This window comes from Mesoplodon densirostris, chromosome 2, assembly GCF_025265405.1.
Source record: "Mesoplodon densirostris isolate mMesDen1 chromosome 2, mMesDen1 primary haplotype, whole genome shotgun sequence".
Lineage (NCBI taxonomy): Eukaryota > Metazoa > Chordata > Mammalia > Artiodactyla > Ziphiidae > Mesoplodon > Mesoplodon densirostris.
Window position 1 is genome coordinate 8,533,541 of NC_082662.1, and position 12,860 is coordinate 8,546,400.

Sequence of the window (12,860 nt, forward strand, 5' to 3'; positions counted from 1 at the left end):
TTATATACATTATGGTACGACTCATAATAAAGAAATGCACGGTATATATATTAGTTTATTACTGAACATTCCATTAAATATAATCATGAATTATAATTATAATGAGGCTAGGTGAAATACTTAGAATCTCATAATAAAAAACAAAACAAAACTGATTAGCGTATTGACCAGAACCTCAGGAAGTGTTTTGAATCCAAACATCTTAAGAGCTTTAGCGATTTGGTAAAAGTTTGGGGCTAAATTAGTGATAAATTTATTGAAAATTAAGCGAATGCAAAAACCCTCCAGGAAAAACAAGAAGCTGTGCCAGAGATTAAAAGTTATCATTTTCTCTGAGTCTCAGCTGAAAACGGCATTTGCATAAGTTGTAACAGTGCAAACACTGATTGCGGAGCCAACCAAGATTATCGTTTAATGCTTGAGAGTGTGGTGGGGCAGGGAAGCAAAGAGCTAAATCCTCACGTTCCCCAGTGGAAAATCAACAATTATGACTGAAACTGACAAATCGAGAAGTAGTAATACAAGCATATTGTTTAGAGGCGTGACCAAAATGATCAGCTGAAAGAGGTAAACGTGGCTGCCTCCGGGGAGAAAAGCAGGCACAGCAGGGCTGCTATTTCTCTCCTAACAATCCGCATGGGAACTACTTGTATCCTTAAACCGGGGTCGGGGGCGGGGAAGCAGGGCTAATTTTTTTTTAAACTTTATTTTTTTATACAGCAGGTTCTTATTAGTTATCCATTTCATACATATTAGTGTATATATGCCAATCCCAATCTCCCAACTCATCCCCCCCAGCCACTTTCCCCCCTTGGTGTACATACCTTTGTTCTCTACATCTGTGGGCAGGGCTGATTTTAATACCCGAATTTCAGAACTCTAGATAGGATTGATTTTATTCTCCGTGCCACAGACTGGGCCTGTTCATGGCCCTCTTCCAGATTTCTGGAATTTTGGAGGATTCAGGCCGCATCCCCACAGAACGCCCGCTTTTGCTTCTGCTTCTGTGGATCAGTCTGTGTCCAAATCACATCCACCCAGCTGTGGGGTTCAGTGCTTGTCCTCAACGCCCACCCTTTCCAGGTGGGTACACGCACGCAGACTCCACTAAAAGTCGGGGAAATGGAGGGACTGACACTGCAGACCCCTTCTAGTCCAGGTCAGGCATTCCTGCAGCAACTTCGGCAACCTGGGCCCTCTTCTTCCTCTGCCGAGAAGAAATCCTGATTTCCACCAGCTCAGTGAGAACGACGTGACATGTGCTCCTTAATGAAGCCTTGTAACAGGTGAGGACCACTGCTCTCATTTTACAGACAGGGTGACCGAGTCAGGAGTTGTGAGTAGCTCAAGTCACAGAGTTAGTGTGACCCAGGTCCAGTACCCCCAGCGCTGGGACCACCCCTCTTCCCTGCCTACCTTCACTCCCTGGGTCATCCTCATGATGGACCTTCCTGGAGCCTGGTCAGTAAGATGAGCCATGGGGAGGAGGGCCACTGAGAGTGGAAGTCCAGGCAGCTGCCCCTGCTGGGAGCCCCAGGGTCCCCTGGCTGAGCTGCAGAGGCCCACGGAGCGGAGTGGCTCCTGGGAGGCCCGCTGCCTGGTAAGGCCTCAGGCATGTCACCTCATCTTGTGTGGCATTAACAGTATCTTCCTTCCTGCCTTCCTTGTCAAGGTTAAAGGAATTCAAGCAGGTGACGGGACAGGGCTCCAGAACTGGCCGTCGCCAGTGCTCCTTTGCCTGGTACTTTCTTGCCAGCCAAGTCCTGACTCCACCAGGCCTCCGCGGGAGGGGGAAGACCGGGGGGTTGGAATGGGGAGGTTAGCTTGGGATCAGACTTGCTGACCAGGGGTGAACCCCAAAACATGCTCACAGTCCAGGGGCTTCGTGAGGGTGGAGCATGGGAAGCCCAGAGGGGGCGAGTGACTGGCCTGAGGCCCCTCGAGGACTTGGTGGCACAGCTGGACCCCTGTTCCCACCCCTATTATGACTGCAGTCTTAGCCCCTGCCGAGTGGGGCCTCCAAGGTGGGTGTCCAGGGTAGGAGTGGGGTTGGGAGTATCCTTGAACCACCACCAGGGTTCCCACACCCACGCTGGCCCCCAACCCGCCAGCCCCAGTCTCCTAGGTTAACACATTCCCTGACCACGTCCCTGCCGAGGGCAGGTGTGGGGTGGGGGAGGTGATGCCGGCTTTTGCAAGGAGCAGGGGCCAATCTCCCGAGTTAGGAGGGGGCTGGAGGCCCCCTCCCCCAGCCTGCATCCTGTTGTGGTGGCTCCTGTCCCAACACCAGACCCTCAGTCCCCGCAGTCAGCAGGACCGAGGTGCCTGACGGTTCAGCACCTTGGAGAGGGGACAGTCACGTGCCCACAGAGTCCTTGTGTAGCCGCCCACACCTGCTTTCTCAACCTCTCAACACTTGGGGGAAGCTTCTAGGAACTTACCAGAGGGCAGGCTCACGAGGGGGGCAGGCAGGATCTGAGCCCAGGTCTGTAATCTGAGCCGAGTCAAGGCACCTGACTTGCAGGCCCAGGGAACCAGACCTCAATCATGCTCCTCAAAGCTGCCTCTGGGGTCACGTCCGCACCCACCCCAGGATGGGACCCGGCCCAGAGTCTTCTGAGGACCCTGCCGGGCAGCCCCAAGAGAAAGCAAAGCCCTTGATTTTGACAACCCCCAGCCCGGGCCCCATGGGCCTATCACCACCAGCCTTGTGCGGGGCTTGGTGAAGCAAGGCTGAAGCTTCTCAGGACAGACTTGGGTCCAGTTTGATGACCGCTGCATCCCTGGGCACCATGGGGCTCAAGGGGCCGGTTCACGGTTACACAAGGACGCAGGCCTGCCTACCCCCGTGGCAGACAATTGAAGGCCAGACAGCAGGGCCAGCTCAGGGTCTGGCACACAGGGGAACCCATTAATGGCTGATGCAGCCCCTGCCTGGGCCCGTTTGAAGTCCAGGGACACACGATTCAGCATTTTGTTATAAATACACGTGTTTGGTGAGTGAGGGGCGACAGAAGGTGGGTGGATGCTGTACACAGCTGGTATAGGCTTGGAGGCTGAACTCCACACACCGGAAGACAGACAGTCCGCCCAGCAGGGCCGGCCGGGCAGCGTTCTGGGGCCTGTAACACTCGGTTGGTGGGCGAGCCAGCGGGGGTCCTGTCCAGGGCTGGTGGGGCCCAGGCGCCCCGGAGGCTCCCTGGCCGAGGTCCTGGGCAGCGTGGGCAGCGGCACGTGGGCTCAGTGCACATCATTCAGAGCCTGGTGGGACACGAGGCCTAGTCAGGAGGGTGCTGGGTTGTGAGGGGGCCAAAGGGGCCCTTCAGGGAGCCCTGGGTCTCCCTGCTCCGCAGGTAGCTCACCTTCCGGGCAAACTCGGGCAGGACGAAGGCTGCCTGGTGCACGTCGGAGTTGTAGTATTTCAGCTGCATCTCTTCCACCTGCTTCTGCGTCAGCTGTTGCACGGGCGCCCGGAAGTTGGTGCTCTGGGGACAAGGGGGGGTCTCAGGAGAGCGCTTTCCGTGCCCACCTGCCCCGCTCCCGCCCCCAGGACAGCCCACAGCTCACTGGGTTTTTGCTGCACAGCATGAAGCCGATCTGGCCACTGGGGTAGGTGGGGATGGTGCAGTAGGCGTAGTCCACCACGGGGAAGAGCGACTTGCAGAAGTGCCGCATCTCCTTGATGAGGTCCAGGTGCAGCCACTGGCACTCGCCTGGGGGCCGGTCAGGCAGCGTCAGCACTGGGCAGGCGGTGCTCCCCCCGCCCCACCCCGCCGCGCTCCCGCCCCAGCCGGCCCCTTCCCGCGGGGTGGCCCGCTCACCCTGGCAGCAGAGGATGCCGTCCTCTTTGAGGGCGGTCTTCATAAGCTGGTAGTAGGACTCCTTGAACAGACTCTCAGCAGGGCCTGGAGGGGAGTAGGGGATAAGGGACAAGGAACGTTCCGGCTGAGACTGCCTGAGCCTGGCTCTGGAGGCGGCAAGGGCCGCTGTCACCTGACCACACAGACCCTCACAGCTGCCCAGGGGCAGAGCTGAGAACTGAAGCCAGGTCTGTAGAGTTCAGAAACCAACTATGAAGAGGGTGCTTTTGAGAGGGGCAGGGATCCAGTACCCTAGTATGAGGGGGCTCCACATTTTAATCCCATTCCTGGGGGGATGCTCATAGGCATTGCATCAGGGGAATCTCCACCCTGAGCCTTGGTTTAAGGCTAGATACCCCGCACACCCTGATGCTGGCCTGTCAAGAGCAGAGAGGAGGCTGAAGAGGAAACTGGGGCCTCAGTGGCCCAAGCCCAGAGCCCCACTCTCTTCCAGGTCCTCAACCAACTGGTGAACTTTGTGCAGTCACCCAGTCCCCCTATTCTGCTGAGCCATGTTTGAGTGGGGAGGTGACAACTTAGAAGGGAAAAGAGCTGCACTAATTCTGGGGCCCCCTGTGTCCTCTATTCCGCAACTCAGACTTGGGACACAGAGGGGGAGGCTGGCTTTCCCTCTGGTGGCTGCCAGAGGCCCCAGGCCATCCGTTGCTTACCCATGGGGTCTGAGGAGTCAGTGATGATGACGTCAAAGGCGTCCTGGTTCTGTTTCATGAACTCAAAACCGTCACCCACGTGTAGGGTCAGCTTTGGGCTACAGTAGCCAATGGCCATGCCCGGCAGGAACTTCTTAGAGACTTGAATGACATCCTGGGGAGGAGACAGGAGGGAACAGGTTGGGCCACGGGGGTTGGGGGCCCTGGAGCCAGACAGAGTTGAGTGGGACCCCCTCTCAGAGCCGGGTCACCTTGGACAAGACACTCCCTTTGTGGAACCCCAGTTTCCACATCTGTAAAACAGAGAGCAGTCTGGTACCTCCCGGAGGGCTAGCTCCCGCCTGCAGCTCGGCCCACACCTCCACCACCCCTGCTGCCGCTCCCCAGACCCAGCCACCGCAGCTGAGTGGCTTTCTTGCTATTTCAGAGGGTTAGAATTCCAGCCTCCACCGGGAGAGCCTTTCCCTGTCTCCACGTGGCCAGCTGCTTCTCATTCAGACCTCAGCATCAACCCACACCCTAGGGACCTTCCTCACCACTATGCCTTCTCTCACATTCCTTTATCAGATAACCCTTTGATATCGCCTCCTAACTAGAATATCAGCTCCAAGGAGGCAGGGACTGAACCCGGAACCTAGATGCTCACTGAAGCAGGCTGCTGTAAAGGGCAGGTGCACTAGTGGTTGGAGTCCCCTGGGACTTCTCTGAAGCACCAGCTCTTAGTCTTACTAAGAACTAGCATCAGTGGCACACCCACTCTGTGCCAGGTGCTTTACTATCTGGTGTGCCTACTGAACCCTCCAAGGTGTTCTTGAGACCAAGAAACAAGGCCGAGAAAGGTTAAGCCACTTGCCCAAGGGTAAACAGCCAATTCAGGGAGAACTGGGACTTGAATCCAAACCCCGCCCAGCTCTGCGTACTCACCTCGTCAATCTCGCACTGGACCACCGACTCCACGGAGGAATGCTTGACCACCTCCCGCAGGACACCCCCATCCCCGCCCCCGATGATCAGCACCTGCCAGGGGAAGAGTCAGCCAGGAGCGGGGCCCTGGGCACCAGCCCCACCAAACAGGCTCCAGCAGGACTCAGTGGCTGGCCTCCCTGCCCCCCAAACTGCGCTGAGCAGACAGAACCACCTGGAACAAGTTCTCCGCTGCTCTGTTCCACAAGCCTCATTACTTCACTTTCGACTCTTAGAAAAGCTCTCCTGCCCTAGGAACCTGGCACGATGTGTCCCCCTTTCCTGGAAACTCCCTCCAGCACTGCTCCTTCTCAAGCTCCAGGCCTCAGCCAGGCTGTCAGCCCCCAATCCTTGTAAAATGGGTGGCTCTCTCCCCACTAGCCCCCTCGTCCTTGCTAGCACTTTCTCTGAAAACCGTTTGGGAAACACCTGAGCTGAGCACTGAGCGCAGCTGCGGCCCCCAGCACTGTTCTGTGGGACCTATCACTGGCCTCAGGGCTGGATGTGGGTGGGATGGGAGTACCTTGCGTGGGTTGGGGTGGCTGTAGAGAGGCAGGTTGGCGATCATCTCCTGGTAGGAGAACTCGTCCCTCTCTGTGCACTGGATGACACCGTCCAACACCAGCACGTTACCGTAGCTCTTACTGCGGGTGGGAGTGACAGTCAGGAATCTGGGTTCCCCGGGAAAGGGGCAACGTGCCCCGACTCGCCCTGGGTGAGAAGAATCTCCCCCAACCTGCAGAGGGGCTCCAGGGGTGAGTCCTAAGGGGTGACACGTGGCGAGGATCGGCGGGCAGGCCCGCTAGGTGGAGGCTGGACTCGGGGTCCCGGCTCTGACGTGTCCGGGACTGACACGTGGAGCTCGGCGCGTCGGGTCGGCGCAGACTCCGGCTCCCTCCCCGCCGAAGAGGACCGCCCGCAACGCCGGCCCCCCAAGCCCGGCGAGACGGGATGCAGGGTGGGGAGGGGACGGAGGGAAGAGACGGGCCTAGTTACGAGAACTTCTGACAGTTCTGCAGGGACAGGAGCGGGCAGAGACGGCCGGGGGCGTCCGGAGGTAAAGGGCGCAAGACAGGGGTCCGGCAGGAAGAGGGGCGGGCTGGGCCGAGACCGGGGCAGGAGTCCCGGCGGGCTGCGTTGGGGTTGGGCAGCTGGCAGCCGGCGATCTGGGCTGAGAGCCGTCGCCGGGGCTCCGGGGCGCGGGGCCGGGCGGGCGGGGGTACCTGCGAAAGACGAGGATATCCTGGTACCGCGAGCGTCGATGGTGTAGCAGCTGCTCCACCTGCAGAGACAGGGCCTGGCCGGGCCACAGGCTGCACGTCTCGCGGAACCAGCCCTCACGGATGGCAGCGGGGTCGGAGGCGGCGGGGCCGTCAAGGCCGGGCTCCATGGCGGCGGGAGGGCGGGCGGCGCGGGGCGCGGGCCCGGGACTGCAGGCCGCGCGGAGCCGCAGCACAACGGGACCAACTCCTCCCCGCCGCCCGCGCCGCAACCTAACCCTGCCGGCGGGGCGGGGCCTGTTGCCAGGGGCGGGCCCCAAGCCCTCCAGTGGCGGCGCGAGCGCTCGGCGGCCCGGCGGTCCCGCCCCGCCGGCACTCCGAGCGCGCTCATTGGCTGCCTCGCTGGAGCGCGGCGCCCGGTGGCTGCGGCCGGCTGTCAGTCGGCGACAGCAGGGTAGTGCGACCTGCTTCCCGGGGCCACGTGGGCCGGGGTTGGGGAGGCACCGACGGGCGCGGAGAGGGAGCGAGGGGTACCCGACTCCGGAGGGGAAACCTGAACTGACATCTCGGGCTCGGCGCGGAGTGTCCGAGCGCCGGGACGTGCGGACCGCCGGCTTGAACCCTGGGGCTGGAGACTCCGGAGTGGGCGGCTACATTGTCCGGCGAAGAGTTACGTTGTTGGCGCTGGAGCGACGGAGTAGAATGTTATCTCTCACCGCGTCCCCGAATTTGACTCCCTGTTGGACTTCAGCAGTGTGTGTGGTTTGTCGGGGGCACAACGAGGGTTTTATTTACTTGAGAAGGACCATCACAGCCCCACGACTTAAGCTCGATTTAGCCATTTCCCCTTAGATTCTGTGATCCATGAGCGTATGGCTGCTGAATGAGAAAGTTCTTAACGAGTTTCTAAATTTACCAGCAGGGTCCCGAAAGAGGCCAACACATGCATGTTCAGCACCAAAAAGGACTGGCCCACAGTTTTTTTTTTTTTGTTTTTTTTGTTTTTTTGCCAAACTAGGCCTCGCTCGTTGAAGGGTGGGTGGGTGGGGAATGTGCTTTCTGTTTTTATGAAAATGTCAAGGAACTTCTCTGAATCATATTAAGCATGCTAATTACCAAATATTAAATGCTAATTGCTCTACATGCCTCATTCTTCTCATGTCGGGGAAGGGAGATGAAATTGGTAATAAGCTACTGGTGACATTATGACAGGGATGTTTTTTGGGTGATGTTTTGCAACCTCTGCTTGGAGTTGGGAAGCCTTGTGTCCTTAACCGCAGGTGAAAAACACACTGGTGTTTATCAGTTAGTGCAAGCCTCAAGCCTTACATCAATGAGCCTTGGTTGGGTTAAACTCCTTTTAAAGGGGAAGTGAGCCAAGGCAGTAAAAGAATTGCTAGGAGGTGGCTCCCACGGAACTGTTACCGACCCAGGGTCAGAATCACACAGCAGATGAGATCATCAACCAATACATCAGCTGCTACAGGCTTGACTGGGTTCAGCCGTGTACTTGACACCACAGCCTGCACATCAAGACGTCTACGCCTCCGAGCTGTGACAGCCTGCTCACTTCTGTGTACCCTGAGCCAGACTGTAAGCTCCATGAGACTAGGGACGGTGCCTGTAGCTGGCAGCACTGAGTAACAGGCTGAGTGGACGTGGGAGGCCAGGATGTGGGTCCAGGCACCCAGTGGAGTCAGCTGCCTTGGCTTTCTTCCAGGCACTGCACAGCTGAGCCCAGATGGGGGCCCTGGCATTCCTGGGGCACTGTGCGGGGCGGGGGTGGGGCAGTGGAAGATCAAGTCTATCCCATCCCTCCCCCAAGTTGAATAAAGCTGCTCCAGCATGTGCATCCTGAAGCGAGGACAATAAATGACACCCTTGGCCCTCCTGTAGAGGAGGTAAAGCTGTGGTCTTGGCTTCAAGCGCCAACAGCAAACAGGACCTCTAGGCTGGTATGTATAGCAGCAGGTCAGACCTTCCAAGTTAAAAGAAAACGGCCCTGAATACATTTCAAGCAAAAATTCCCCAGATGTACGGGACATTGAGCCCAGAAATGTCACCCAACTTCAGATTGCAAGGAGGAAGAACTGTGGTTTTGCCATTAGTAGCCATCGTTATACAGCCCAGTTAAATCTACAGCTGATAGGGAAAATCAGGATGGAAAAAACCAAGGTATATGAAACGTTTCTCCAAATTAGACCAGTATGCATTTACAATTCAGTTGTAAAGCCTTACTCTCCAGTGGGTCAACTGTCCCAACCTCCTAAAGGGTAGATAGTTTATAAGAGGACAAGAGGTGGGTGAACAGCCACCGTCCAAGGCAATGGGGCTGCCACAGAGCAGGAATGTGTTTCTGTCACTGATTAGCACTTGGAGTCATTTTTTTAAAGCATTGTGTTCAGCCAGCTGTGGTTATGAGTGGGAATTTGGCCAGTACGTGGTGTTAGTTGGTTGAAAATGCTTATGGCAAGCTTCCTAAGGACCACAAACAGCAGTGTACCTCCTGGAGCAAAGAGCCCTTCTACTCATAAATTCTCTACCTCCAACCTCACCCGGCCCTGCCAGATCATCTTCCCAGAGCACAAGTCCCGTCACAGCCTCCACGGTTCAGAATCACTGAGGGTTCAGAATCACTGAGCAGTTCCCGACTGACTGACATGCGCCCCTCCATACACTGGCACATCCTCCCTGGTCCTTGGGGATCCGAGCAATCTCCCCATGACTTGATGCTTCAGGGAAACGGAACTACAGCTGTTCTCCAAACCCCCAAGGCTCTTGGCTCTATCCCATGGCTCAGTGGTCCTGGACTTTGGGGTTCCATGGGCCAAATTTCAAACACACATTTGGGCACTGAGGTCGGTTGCCAAGTTTTTCTTTTGCAAGACAAGACACCTAAAAAAGACCTCCACTCCTATGGTCTATGGTCTCCATCTTATTAAAAAACAAAACCAGAGACAAAACGAGCAAGGATAACTTCCATATACAGGACAAGGAATCATTTTACCTCTGTGAGAAACTTAATACATTGTCTCCATCATTCCTTTCACCTCTGACCAGTGGTAAGCCCACTAAACGCAGTCTGGGGCCCACTGCCTTGCTTATAGCACGTGGTCCTCAAACTTAATAAGCACACATAAAAGAACCATCTGGAGAGTTCAGACCGGGTGTCCGGGCCCAACCCTCCATCCTGATAGGGCTGGTCTGGGGTGGAGCCTGGGGATCTGCTTTTCTAACCAGCTTCCAGCTGGTCTCTATCAGAGGCCCACTCTTTGAGTAGCACTGGCTACAAGGTTCTCTGCACTTCTTCCCTTAGTCTTCCAAGTGCGACCCAGATGCACCTTTCAGGAAGCCTCCTCAGGCTGTCCTGAGTAGAATACAATTTCTTGCTTAAAAACATTCCCATCTATCTTTTTTTGGCCGTGACACATGGCTTGTGGGATCTGTTCTTCAATCAGGGATTGAACCCAGGCCACGGCAGTGAAAGCCCAGAATCCTAACCACTGGGCCACCAGGGAACCCTCTCACTGTTGTGGCCTCTCCCGTTTTGGAGCACAGGCTCCGGACGCGCAGGCCCAGGGGCCATGGCTCATGGGCCCAGCTGCTCCGCAGCATGTGGGATCTTCCCGGACCGGGGCACGAACCCGTGTCCCCTGCATCGGCAGGCGGACTCTCAACCACTGCGCCACCAGGGAAGCCCCATCTGTCTATTTTTCATAGCTGACTCTGCCATTTTTTGGCAGACAGCTCACTGTGTATCAATGTCCATTCTTTCCAAATTCTGACTATACAGTGATAGTACCCAGGACTTTCAGCTGGGCACTGAAATAACGACTTTCCTAGTATCCTTTGCTGTGGTCATGTGGCTAAGTTCTGCCCAATGGGAAGTGGACGTTGGCTGATCTCCCCTCCTTCCAGTTAAACAGAATGAGGAGGTAGTGGGTGGCTCTGGGGCAGTTACCAGGCCCATGAGGTGGCAGCCCTGTGTTTGACTTGAGGACGGTAGAGCAACAAGACAGCAGTCAGGGCCTGAGGACCACCAGTCACCACACCAGCTCTGGGCTGACTGTATTTACAGAAGAGACAGAGGGAAAACATCTTTTTGGGCAAGCCACCGATCGTTTGGCTTTTCTGTCAGCTTCAACCGTACCAGCCCTACCTTGTACAGACCCTGGCTGTTCTGGGGGCACTGCTCTGTGGCACAGCCACGTCTGGCCTGGCAGCCCTGTAGGGCTCACACGCAGTCAGCCCGCTCAGTAACTCGTGGGAAAAACTTCCAATAGGTTCCTTGCTTAAATATTTGTAAAAAACCAAAAATAATGGTATCATTCTGTGCTTTATTTGATAGCCCATCTCAGGATTAAAATCAAATGGGGGCCTCCCTGGTGGCGCAAGTGGTTGAGAGTCCGCCTGCCGATGCAGGGGATGCGGGTTCGTGCCCCGGTCTGGGAGGATCCCATGTGCCGCGGAGCGGCTGGGCCCGTGAGCCGTGGCCGCTGAGCCTGCGCGTCCGGAGCCTGCGCGTCCGGAGCCTGTGCTCCGCGATGGGGGAGGCCACAACAGTGAGAGGCCCGCATACCGCAAAAAAAAAAAAAAAAAAAAAAAAAAAAAAAAAAAAAATCAAATGGAATTCTGAGGAAATAATCAGACTGGGGTCACAAATTTATACAAGTTCAGTGTTGCATTAAAAATAGTACAAAAATAGGGGCTTCCCTGGTGGCGCAGTGGTTGAGAGTCCGCCTGCCAATGCAGGGCACACGGGTTCGTGCCCCGGACCGGGAAGATCCCACATGCCACGGAGCGGCTGGGCCCATGAGCCATGGCTGCTGAGCCTGCGCATCCGGAGCCTGTGCTCCGCAATGGGAGAGGCCACAACAGTGAGAAGCCCGCATACCGCAAAAAAAAAAAAAGTACATGGTTAATAATTAAAATGTTTAATAATTAAAAATGTTTAATAATTCTAAAATGAATTTTAGAATGAGAAAAGTCTCATAATATAAACTTTAAAGGTGAAAAACTATAGGGGCTTCCCTGGTGGCGCAGTGGAGAAGACTGTGCTCCCAATGCAGGAGGCCCCGGGTTTGATCCCTGGTCAGGTAACTAGATCCTGCATGCATACCACAGCTATGGAGCCCTCCTGCCGCAACTAAGACCCGGCACAACCAAATAAATAAATAAATAATAAATAAATAAATATTTAAAAAAAGGTGAAAGACTATAGAAATATAAAGCCGTTTGTAAGTTACAGATATACATGGTGGACTTCCCTGGTGGCACAGTGGTTAAGAATCCACCTGCCAATGCAGGGGACACAGGTTCCAGCCCTGGTCCGGGAAGATGCCACATGCCGCGGAGCAGCTAAGCCCATGTGCCACAACTACTGAGTCTGTGCTCTAGAGCCCGCACGCCACAACTACTGAGCCCACGCACCACAACTACTGAAGCCTGCGGGCCTAGAGCCCATGCTCTGCAACAAGAGAAGCCACCGCAATGAGAAGCCCGTGAACCACAAAGAAGAGTAGCTCCCGCTTGCTGCAGCTAGAGAAAGCCCACGCACAGCAATGAAGACCCAACACAGCCAAAAGTAAATGCATTTATTAAAAAAAAAAAGATGTACATGGTAAAAAGCCTTTCTATCAAAATGTTAAAGGTAATCTCTGTGTGGTAGAATTAAAGATGATTTAATTTTTCTCTTGGCATTTATCTATGTCTTCCTCATTTCCTACAATAAACATGTTATTACTTTTATAATTGGGAAAAAAAGTGTAAAAAGAAAAGAGAAAGAAGCAGAGAAGAGACCAGGCCCTTGTGAAGCGCCGCTGGTTCTAGGCGCCCAACGGTCCCTCCCGAATGTACTTTCCGCCATTTGGCTTCATTCATGTGACCTGAAGGCGTGTGAACGAGTGAGAACTCTCGGGATGGACAGTCGGGTGAGTGTTGTGCTCCAGGCCTCCCTTTCCCGAGTCACAGGAGACCCTCCTGCATTCCCCCCTGGAGGTGGTTCTGGATTTCTCCAGAAACCACGCCCCAAGGGCACACTTACCCCAGGCCACTGACGACTGATCTGGACAGGATGAGATCTGCTCTCTCCTGCCAGAGCTGTGGTGGCCGCAAAAGAAAAGTCAGGAACCAGCTTTCTTCCAGTA

General features: G+C 55.4%; 1 protein-coding gene across 2 annotated transcripts; it reads right to left on the reverse strand.

The window, feature by feature from the left end:
• Window positions 1–2,972: 2,972 nt before the first annotated feature.
• SRM (spermidine synthase) lies at window positions 2,973–6,973 on the reverse strand. Of its 2 annotated transcripts, XM_060088963.1 has the most exons (8): window positions 6,718–6,973; window positions 6,018–6,138; window positions 5,456–5,548; window positions 4,532–4,685; window positions 3,822–3,905; window positions 3,568–3,713; window positions 3,363–3,485; window positions 2,973–3,261 (listed from the first exon to the last, which is right to left on the reverse strand). In XM_060088963.1, exons 1-8 carry the CDS (start codon window positions 6,882–6,884, stop codon window positions 3,241–3,243), a joined length of 909 nt encoding a protein of 302 aa, XP_059944946.1. In that variant the 5' UTR covers window positions 6,885–6,973; the 3' UTR covers window positions 2,973–3,240. The 2 variants fall into 2 exon arrangements, with proteins under 2 accessions (XP_059944946.1, XP_059944947.1); XM_060088964.1 differs by lacking the exon at window positions 5,456–5,548.
• Window positions 6,974–12,860: the final 5,887 nt, after the last annotated feature.